This window comes from Xenopus laevis, chromosome 2S (genome assembly GCF_017654675.1).
Source record: "Xenopus laevis strain J_2021 chromosome 2S, Xenopus_laevis_v10.1, whole genome shotgun sequence".
NCBI classification, from domain to species: Eukaryota; Metazoa; Chordata; class Amphibia; order Anura; family Pipidae; genus Xenopus; species Xenopus laevis.
In genome coordinates, this window is record NC_054374.1 from 147,404,606 (window position 1) to 147,415,527 (window position 10,922).

At 40.3% G+C, this 10,922-nt stretch overlaps 1 protein-coding gene across 1 annotated transcript; it reads right to left on the reverse strand.

The window, feature by feature from the left end:
- Positions 1-5,103: 5,103 nt before the first annotated feature.
- polr1d.1.S (RNA polymerase I and III subunit D, gene 1 S homeolog) lies at positions 5,104-10,277 on the reverse strand. Its single transcript, XM_018250270.2, has 3 exons — positions 10,150-10,277; positions 8,407-8,481; positions 5,104-6,805 (listed from the first exon to the last, which is right to left on the reverse strand). The coding sequence occupies exons 1-3, from the start codon at positions 10,170-10,172 to the stop codon at positions 6,565-6,567; spliced, it is 339 nt and encodes a 112-aa protein (XP_018105759.1). The 5' UTR covers positions 10,173-10,277; the 3' UTR covers positions 5,104-6,564.
- Positions 10,278-10,922: the final 645 nt, after the last annotated feature.

A 10,922-nucleotide genomic window follows, 5' to 3' on the forward strand; every position in this document is an offset into this window, starting at 1 on the left:
GCATGGTTGTTAGGGTGATTAGGACCCTAGGAACCGGATTGCTGAAATTCTAAACAAGAGAGCTGTTGAATAAAAAGCTAAATAACTCAAACATTAAAATAATATCAAATATTAAAACGAATTGATTGTATTTTCCTCTTTTGTCCTTTAACATTTTTCATTTTCACATTCATTAGCCAGTAAATCTGACTTTGCCTTTTTAAATCACGTCTTTAAGGCTGTCATTGGCGTATGTTTTTTCCCCCCTCTCTTCTCTAAATATTTGACAGTCGAAGCCTCCGTCAGCTTTCGGCCTGTTATTTGTTCACTTTATGACATAACCTGTGCAAAGTGGAAGAGATCCCTCGATTCTCATATGTAAAATTTGCTACATTTTTTTTGAACGGGTCATTGCCCATTTTTTGGGAGCCTTTCTTTATCTAAGTAGCGTGTGAAAACTTTTTTGCAGATGCAGCCTATTCAGGAGCGGCCCGCTGGCTGCATGCCGAGCGTAAGAAAAAGGAAAAACTTTCCTATTTTTCGGATTGCCATAGTAAAGCAAACATTGCCAATACGTCTGCCGCTGGTGAATTTAGTTTCCTCTACTGGAGACCACGGCTTTCATGACATGGGTTACAGGGAGGACACTAGGTTTGTTAGGCCTGAAATTAACCATTTCACTTTAAAATAATGCCCATTTGTATCCATTTTGTTCAACATAAAAACAGCTGCTGCCCCTGGGCTGTTGGGTTCGGCACCCTAATCAAAGCTTTATATGACATTTATGAATGAGGCAGAATCAATTCATTTCAATAGTCACTTTTAGAATACACACTCATCAAAAGAGACACTGGCACTCATTTCAACTAAATCCCGGGTGCTTCCCAATAAATCAAATAGCCAAAAGTACTGGAGCCACTCACTGGCATATTAGTATGTGAATTTATTGTAGCTTTATATATATATATATATATATATATATATATATATATATATATATATATATATATATATATATATATATATATATATATATATATCTCTATATATCTCTATATATATATATCTCTATATATATATATATATATATATATATATATATATATATATATATATAAAAACGGGACAGTTGAGAGGTATGCCTTAATTTGGAGTAACAAACTTTAAAGCAGCGGTTCCCAACTTGTGAGGCTGGCTGTGATTGGGCTAAGCCTGAAGGCCAATTAGGGCAATAATAGAATGCCTATTTGCTCTGATAGGTAAAAATAAAATTCAACCAGTGGGATCTAGGAGTGAAAAATAAAATGATTGCTGGAATCAGCAGGTGACCTTTAGGGAAGCAAGGAACACTCTGGTTGGCAAATTGTTGTGATGTCTCTGCTGATTCCCCAGACAACTACATTGCCATTGGCTGTTCTCTAACTAAATTAAAGCAACTAATCACTTCCTCATTAATGGAATTGATCAGGTTTCTAGAAACAACCACGTATCTCACTCATTCTGGCTATGACCTTTGTCTCTTTAGAGCTTATTGCTCAAATGCCGGCCCAGTGGTAATTTCATATTGCCTGACATGATTCTGCAAGTTATTAAAGGAAAACTATCAAATTAAGTAGCAGAGTGAATTAAAATATTCCATTTTAGTGAAAAACAAAAATGCACAGGCCCCAGGAAAAAGCGAACAGAGCACTAAGCCAATATCTTTCTATATTCCCAGGTATCCCCAGCTTGGACTGATTTTAATCTATTGGGCATATGCAAGTGAATTGTAGCAGGTAAAATGGTTTGAAAATCGTTGTTTGAGTGGGCACCAAACAGTAAATCCCCCTTTCAAATCAGCTGGAGAACCGCATAAGTCAATCAGTTATCTTTAAACAGATCGTAAAATGCACAACCTGTTTTGGATTCAATGATCCTTCATCGGGTGCTTAAAAGCACATAATAAACCACTTACTAGGAGCAATGGGGGCGGTTGCTAGCACTTACTATATTAGTGACAAATAGCTTCCTAGGGAATGTTACTGCACGAATCATAATGATTAGTAGATGGGACAAGGTTGTTGCTAATTATTTATGGAAGAGCGGTCGGCTTTTGTGGGTTTCCATTAGCTAAACGTCAATAGCTGGGAATGTATAGGAGAAGGGAAAGTTGTGAGAGTTCTAGAAGTTGCCAGAGATAATAAAAATAAAGAAAGGACGAGGGAGAGAAAACAAAAGCAGACTGCATGTGTTCATAAATGCGGTTCAGTTTGCAAATCTGTTACCACCGCATCCCTTCAAGCTGTTAAAGGGGTTGTTCACCTTTAAAATAACTTTTAGTATGATGTGGAGAGTGATTTTCGGAGAAAATTTGCAATTGGTTTTCATTTTTTTTATTTTATGTGGTTTTTGAGTTAGTTTTTTATTCAGCAGTTCTCTGGTTTGCAATTTCAGCAATCTAGTTGCCAGGGTCCTAATTACCCTAGCAACCATTCAATAATTTGAATAAGAGACTGGAATATGAATATAAGAAGTCTGAAAAGAAAGATGAGTAATAAAAAGTAGCAATAACAATAAATTTGTAGCCTTACAGAGCATTTGTTTTTTTAGATGGGGGTCAGTGACCCCCATTTAAAAACTGGAAAGAGTCAGAGTAAGAAGGGAAATAATTCAAAAACTTTTCCTAAACAAAGAAAAAACGACCTTATAATAATGGCTATAATGAAAAATCGCTAGCGGGATGGCACTCCCGGCGCTTCGTGAGGCAACTTCGAGTGCCATCCCGCTGGCAATTTTTCATTATAGCCTGCAGGAAGGTAAGGGAAGGCAGTTCAGGGAGATTCTCGCCCCAAAGATAAGATTTTTTGCCGGAGGGACTAATCTCCCTGAATCTGCCCGTGTACCCTTACCCTTAGACATAAAAGTAACCACAAAAACCAACCTGAATAGCCAAGGGATCCTGAAAGTGTTGTTTCTGAGTAAATTAACCACCCATCAGGTTTAGAGATTATATAGAAGTGTTTCCTAACCAGTTCTATGTTGCTCACCAACTCCTTGGATGTTGCTTCAGGTTGCCTTAAAGCAGCTGCTTCTTTTTGAATTCCTGTTTTGGAGGAAAGTTTTAGTTGCATACAAATCATGTGTACTGGCAAACAGAGTCTCCTGTAGGCTGCCAGTCCATATAGGGGCTACAAAATAGCCAATCACAGCCCTTAATTTGTGCCACCCAGGAACATTTTTAATGCTGTAGTTGCTCCCCAACTCTTAGTATCCAGGTATCGATCAGGAAGACCCATCGGAAGCCTCCATACACGGGCAGATAAACTGCCGAATTGGTCTAAAGGACCGAAATCAGCAGCTTTAATCTGCATGTGTATGACCACCTTTAGACAATGTCTGGAAGAGAAGCTCATGCTGCAGACCGACATAGTTATTTAGCAGACAATACACACTCTGATCTCCTGTATCATAATAAATAGCGTACACTTTGTACAGCACGAATGCTTGTTTTTACTGCTAAACTTGCAAATGTCTATTAGAGCTTAAAGCAGGAGGATGCATTCAGGGTAAGCCATTAAAGTATTTGGGCACTTAAGCAGGTGGCGTAACAGCCTAAAACTCCTAGTTGTATCTTATAGGTACAGTTCAGTGTAAAACTAAAAACTGGGTAAATAGATTATGACCCATGTGGCCCCTCAAGTCTCTGCCTGGTAACCATTTGGGTACTTCAGCAGGTGGCGTAATAGCCAAATCACCCTGTTGGGTCTTAACATGGCTAAGTTGTGTCTCTTTTCACTAGCTTTACTTCATCAGTGGGAGCATTTCATAGGGAATTATCACAAGTGTTCATTTCTGCCTAGCGAAACTTCGTTAGTACTCTTACACAATTTGACTAGGGCAGGAACATAAAAGTTGTATAGACGTCTTTATTAGAGATGTTGGTGCAAATGCTTGTAGTGGCCACTTCTTATTAAAAATCTCCAAGGAAGCAAAATAAAGACAAAATAGATCCTTTAATGTCCTAGACATGAGCCCAACAAAAAAAAAAAACAAATGTGGCATGCCTCTCAAATTTTTGGAAAAAAATGTTAAGAAAAAAATCTTCAATAGTAAGGACTTTTGAAGGCAAATCCGCTTTAAAGGAAAACTATACCCCCCAAACAATGTAGGTCTCTATTAAAAGATACTGAGTAAAAAGCTCATGTGTAAAACCCTGCTTCATGTAAATGAACCATTATCATAATAATATACTTTTTTAGTAGTATGTGCCATTGGGTAATCATAAATAGAAAATTGCCATTTTAAAAAATAAGGGCCGCCCCCTGAGATCGTAAGATTCACTGTGCACACATACAAACCACATGTAAGGTCACATGAGCCAATTAACAGACAGAGTTCTGCCTTTTGCTTCCTCACTTCTTCCTGTTACAGTTAGAGTTGTAGTATTTCTGGTCAGGTGATCTCTGAGGCAGCACAGATAGAGTCACGAAATGGTGGTTCAAGGCAAGAGATGTAAAAGGGCAATATTTATGTAAATATATATTCCAGTTTGGTAAGATTCTTTAATATGTCATTCAATTAAATATAAACTATCTGTTGCTTAAGTATTCATTTTGGGGGTTTAGTTTTCCTTTAAAAAAAGTAAAAGTCACCAGCGTTTTTTAAAACTTTTATGAATTTCCGACATACAGGATATGATGTCACTGACATAAAATTGAGGAGGATGTAGCTTCGATTCATCAGTATGCCAGGTCTAAGGTGATGAAGGAAACTCTGGCAAAAGAGGTAACTATCAGTAAAATTCACACTTCAGTGAATTTGCGGAGTAACGAGTGTTCGCCAGAGTGAAATGTCGCCTGGTGATAGGGTGTGAACAAACGCTAACTATGGTCTCTTTTGCTAGAAAACTGTTGTCTATGCCTGTTAAATTGGCGATTTCTGGTGAATATAAGATACAGTAATAAGAGACACTTGTGCACAGTCTACCTCAGGTGGCAAAATAAAAGGGAATATAATGGGCTGAGCAATATGAATTTACACACACTCTTTTTATATAAATAAGGTACTGCAGCTGCTGTGCCTAGAAAAGGCATACCCCCACTTCTACGCATGCTCACAAAATAAAAACAAAGAAAACTTTCCGACTTAGTAGCAAAGATTTAGTAGTCTCCATCAGTGACTGAGCTTAAGAGACAAATCAGTACAAACAAACAAACAAGTTTTAGGTCACAGAATAAAGAGGTAGCGCCATCCCTGAATAATAACACTGATTTTGGGTGCTTTGCCCATCACATTTTTAGTAGCTCACACAGGGCCAAAATGCCCATATTTCCCATTAGAGGCACCGAAAAATGCTCCTGCAAGTGGTTTCAGGCAATTCTTACTGGGGACGAAGATGGGTTATTTGTGAATATGTGGGCTAATAAGAAACACAGTCTGAAATGGTTCCACATAACACGGATAGCATTGAACAGACCTGTGATTTCCCTAAACAGACAACAAATGAAGTTCTGTGCTGCTGCTGATATGATATATCCTAAACGCAACAATCGAAACTAAGGGGATTTGCAAACAATAATGTTCCATGTATGTTATGCACACAAAACATTGGCCTAACAAAATCTGCTTAATAAAAGATCTAACTTAAGGTGGCCATACACGGGCAGATAAAGCTGCCGATATCGGTCGTTTGGACCAATCTGACAGCTTATCTGCCCATGTATGGGGGCTTCTGACGGGTCTTCCGATCGATATCTGGCCACGATATCGATCGGGAAGGTTTGATTTTTAACCGACCGACCCGCCGGAGCCCCTTGGCGCATCGTAATTCGATCGTTCGAATTACCCCCGATATAGTCATGCCGTTAGTGGCATATCAGGGAAAGATCCGCTCGTTTGGCGATGTCGCCAAATGAGTGGATCTTTGAGTCTATGGCCACCCTAAGAATTGTAAGATCTAGGTCTCTTTAACACATCTGCTTTAACAAAAATGCCTGTTTTTCTGGGGGTTCTATAAGTTTGTGGTTTACAAAAAATTTTCTCAGATGCCATTTAACATGACAAGCCAACCAACACAGAATTAATTCGACGGAATCATCTGTCCTAAACATTTTACCCAGATTAGATCCAAGGAAACATGGTAAAAAGCTCATGTGCAAATCAGATCTTACAGTCCAAGGTTTCTGTAATTTCAATGGCAGCTATCCGGAAGACTGATAAAGTAAATTGGTGAAAGGGATTCCTGGCAGTAAAACAGTTACATGGATGCAACAGTCATAGGCAAATTTATTGACGGAAGTGTGTCCCTACCCACAATGTTCCCTCTAATTCTCTAATTCCTTCACAGCTATGTGCACAAAAAAAAATCTTTTGTTTTTAAATTTTAAATTTGCGTGCGCAGTTTAAAAAATAGTGGTGCGCACAAAGAATTTAGTGTGAAAATATTACTTCTGACCTGAGCGCACAATTTGTTGTGTGCACTGGCCTCAAAACCAGACTCCGGTACATCATGGTGCACAGCCAAGTTGAATAATTAGTGACATGTTATAGGGGCTGTTCACCTTCCAACACTTTTTTCAGTTTTTTCCTCTCAGTACTGTCCTTGCATCACTTTTCCTTGTTGATCTTGCTATGAGGTGGAGAGTGGCTTTTCTCCTTCCGGGAATGGGTACTGCTCTTATAAGGATGTGTCCTACGCTTCCTTGAATGTCCTTTCTCACTGCCACGCTCCTCTGATTCCTTCTGCTCATTTTTTATACTGCTGGCTTTTTCCCTCTTTGCTGGTGATGTATTCTTGATCGTGTTAATCAAAAAACGTTTATTGGTGGGGGCAAGAGGGCATTTCATCCTGCAAGACAAACACATATAATGAAAAAAAATTTTCATAGTACACCTTCACCTCTCCAATACACAAATGTTCTTTCCTTGTACGCCACCTAGTGTATATTCAGAGAAAGGGATGCTTATGTGCCTTGTGGATATGTATACTCCCCTCTGAGTTAATGCAGTTCACATTTTAATTTTTAATTATCCCCAGTTGGATATCTAGCTAGTCTAGATATCTATGAAATCTATAGGATCACTAAAGCATGCACTCTAAGCCTGTATAGTGCTCATTCCATACAAAATATGGTCATGCATCTTGGATCTATGAGAAAACAGATTAAAGGAACAGTAACACCAAAAAATTTAAAGTTTTGAAGTAATGAAAATATAAGGTACTGTTGTGCTGCACGGATACACCGGTGTGTTTGCTTCAGATACTCGCCTGTAGTTTATATAAACAAGCTGCTGTGTAGCCATGGGGGCAGCCATTCAAGCACAGTGAACACTTTGAAATCAATGGAAACAGTGTCGGACTGGGCCGGCGGGACACCGGGAAATAAGCCGATGGGCCCCGGTCCTCATGGGCCCCTGTCGGCCCAGACATGTTCCCCCAGCTGCCCCAGACTCGCTCCCCAGACCCGCTCCCCCAGACAAGATAAAGCTGTTGCCGCGGCGCGTCTTCTGCGCGCACGCACACGGCGTGTTCATGGATGTGGGCAGGGGACTGGAAGTTAGGGGCCCTGGGTCGCGTCTTTTGATCGCACACAGCACATTCGTGGAAGCGGGCTGGAGGTCAGAAAGGGGGCCCTGGGGACTGCCGGGAGGGGGGCCCTGTGACAGCAGCCCCGGTGGGCCCCAGGCCCCCCAGTCCGACCCTGAATGGAACTGAAAAAAGTGTTTGGAAATTTAACAACACCTTTAATGGTATCAATAATTGCTGATATTGGTTGACTATTTCATAATAGGGGGGGGGGGGGTGTGGGTGTGTGGGTGTGAAAGGGTTTAGAGTGGTCTGTACTAAATCTACACAAAAGGAGAAAAGGCACAAGTTACATAACATATAACAGATAAGCTCTGTAGTATACAATTGAATTCTTCAGAACTTATCTGTGTATCCTGTGCATGAATAACAGCACTATGGCTACACAGCAGCTCGTTTATATGAACTATAGTTGTGTTTCTGAAACAAGCACACCAGTTTTACGGCAACAATACATTATATTATCATTCCATTAAAACACTCATTTTTTTTTTGGTGTTACTGTTCCTTTAACACCAGTTTCAAGCTAAATGGCAGTTTTGTGCAATTTAGCACCTGCATTAGTAAATGAGCTCCATTGTATCATTATACACAGTACAGTGGTCAAATCTAGACGAAGGTTTGAACCCATGGCAACCAATTGCATTTCTTCCTTTATTATTATTCCTGCAGCTTTCTGAATGAGGCTCATAACTGGTTACTAAGGGTTACTGCCCAGGTTAATGAGGATATATTTGAAAGGGAAAAGCTTTTACATGAAGTTTTATAAATACACATTGTATTTTAATACAATTTATTTATTATCGATACAGTAGTGTACCATACGCATATAGTGTTGAAATTTGTAGAAAGAAACAGCTTACCAGCCCATTGGTCCCATGGTTTCAGCTCGGATCTTGCCACGTTTTGCTTCTTTGAGAAGCTCTTCTACAGCTTTCCTGCATCAGCATAAACAATCAAGAGATTAACATTAGTATATGTTTTGGGGTTTCTTTTATACTCAACTTTATAGGCATAAATTCCTTTGAGTAAGAAGCCATCAACCAACCAGACTCCGGAACATCATGATGCACATGAAATAAATCACAGCCAAGTTGAATAATGAGTGACATGTTATAGGGGCTGACGCATACATATAGTGAATAAAGCAGCAGCACTCCGGTATTTTTGAAAATTTGTAAACCTTTACTTAAATGCAATAGCCTATTGCATTTAAGTAAAGGTTTACAAATTTTCAAAAATACCGGAGTGCTGCTGCTTTATTCACTATATGTATGCGTTGCCCTGGCAGGGGGTACGGCGTGCACCCGGGGCTGCAAAGAGCTTAATCCGCTTTTGAAGCACACCTTATCTACATTAAATGTTATAGGGGCTGTTCACCTTCCAAAACTTTTTTCAGTTTAGTTGTTTTCAGATATTTCACCAGTAACTAAGACTTTTTTCAGTGACTTTCTATTTTCCGTTTACGACCATTTTTTGAACCCTTCCCATTCCCTTCAAGCAGCCTAGCAGCAGAACAATGGGAAGCTAACCAGATAACAGCTCCCTAACACAAGATAACAGTTGCCCGGTAGATCTAAGAACAGCTCTCAATAGTAAAAGCAAAGTCCCACTGAGACACATTCATTTACATTGAGTAGGAGAAATAACAGCCTGCCAGAAAGTAGTTCCATCCTAAAGTGCAGGCATAAGTCACATGACTGAGGGCAGCTGGGAAAACGACATTCCTGTCTCTAGTGTTTCAGTCTGGCAGCTCAGTAATTCAGGCGCAGACTCTAAACGGTTACAATTTTGCAACATTTAGTTGATACATTTCTCAGCATTATATGCGGGAATATTAGCAAATAGTGATGTGCGGGTCAGGGTTTTCCTAACCCGCCCTGCTGCAGCACGCCCCCGCCTGCACCCACGCTTCCGGGGTCCTTTTATAGACCCGCCCCACCGATGGCATCACAAAAGGGGCGGGGCGAGCAGACGCGAGACTATAAAACTAGAAACCTGAAGTCAGAATTTGAAGGTGGCCACCTGCGAGGTCAACCCGAACCCGTCCCGCGGGTAAACCCACGGCTCCCGCGGGAATCGGGTTGGCCCACACATCACTATTAGCAACTATTGTATCAATTCTAACAGCTGTCTGTAGGGATTCTGCTCAAGAAGGGGCACATATGTATGTATCAATTTCAAACAGGAAGAGTTGGCGACCCCACTTGAAACTTTACACTTCAATATTAGAAAAATATAACAAATATAAAAGTACTTGGGGGAAAAATGTATATTTCTGGTGATGTATCTAAATCCAACTGAACTAAAAACAGTGTTTGAAGGGGAACAATTCCTATAAAAGGGAACTTCAACCCCTGGCAGTTTTAGATGTCATCTACTTGAAGGGCCACTGACTGTCTGTCATTGATGTAAACAGAACAGATCTGCACTAAGTATTCCCACAAATAACTGCACCCAATCACCTCCCCTGCTGCTGCTGCTCCCACCAATAACAATTCATGTACATATATTTACCACTCCAAACTATCTCGTGGGCTAGAACATAAATAAACAGTTCGCCACGCAGCATGCCGTTTTATTCCAATATCGCAAATAGCTCCTACCGCTCCAATTCGTCTTCCTGCATTTTGACCACTTAGTTCAGGAACCCGGAAATACACGTTGTAAACAACAACGCCAAAAATCCCCAGCGACTTCCGGAATGGGCGTGAACATGAACGTCATAGCGCAGCCTCCTATTACAGAAGGAGAGCAACGTCATTAGGGGCGGGGCTGTGAGATCGCTTGGAAAACCAAACATTGATTTTTCCATAACCAGTAACCGTGACAAAATCATTGTAGGGGGCAAGTTGACACTGTAGTGATTGTAATCAGTTACTTGCTAAACGCAGGATACTGACTGAGGAATGACATGAATACAAATGTGGCCCAGTCACCGAAGCAAAATGACAGAACATATACAGGGATTCCAGTACTTTATTATACAGTGAACCTAGCAGATACCCCAGCCTGTCATGTTGTATCAGCATTTTATTATATCACACCGCCATCTCCTTACATGGTGAACTAAGGGCAAGGCCAGACGTGGCGTTTTTAGGTAGCGTTTTTTTAAAAAGCGTAAATACGCCACGTCAACATGCGTCTTTCAGCGCGTAGGTTTCTTTTCCCAACATGCGCTTCTCATTGTTCTCGTTCCCCATAATTCCACTGGCTGGAAATAAAAAATAGAAAAGCTATTTATGCAAAGAAAAACTATTTACATGCAGAACGGAGCAGGAATGATCGTCAATACGCAACATAATTACGTCACCGGCCGTAAAAAACGTATATATACGTCATTTATCTCGCGAGAATTTTGACGCCATATTTGAAATAC

Bases quoted from the DNA above. Each gene is read 5' to 3' on its own strand.
- polr1d.1.S (XM_018250270.2), bottom strand. From the start codon at position 10,172: ATGCAGGAAGACGAATTGGAGCG. The intron at 8,482-10,149 runs GTAGGAGCTATT...ATGCTGATGCAG, and splicing joins CAGGAAGACGAATTGGAGCG to GAAAGCTGTAGAAGAGCTTC. The intron at 6,806-8,406 runs GTAAGCTGTTTC...TTTGTCTTGCAG, and splicing joins ACCATGGGACCAATGGGCTG to GATGAAATGCCCTCTTGCCC.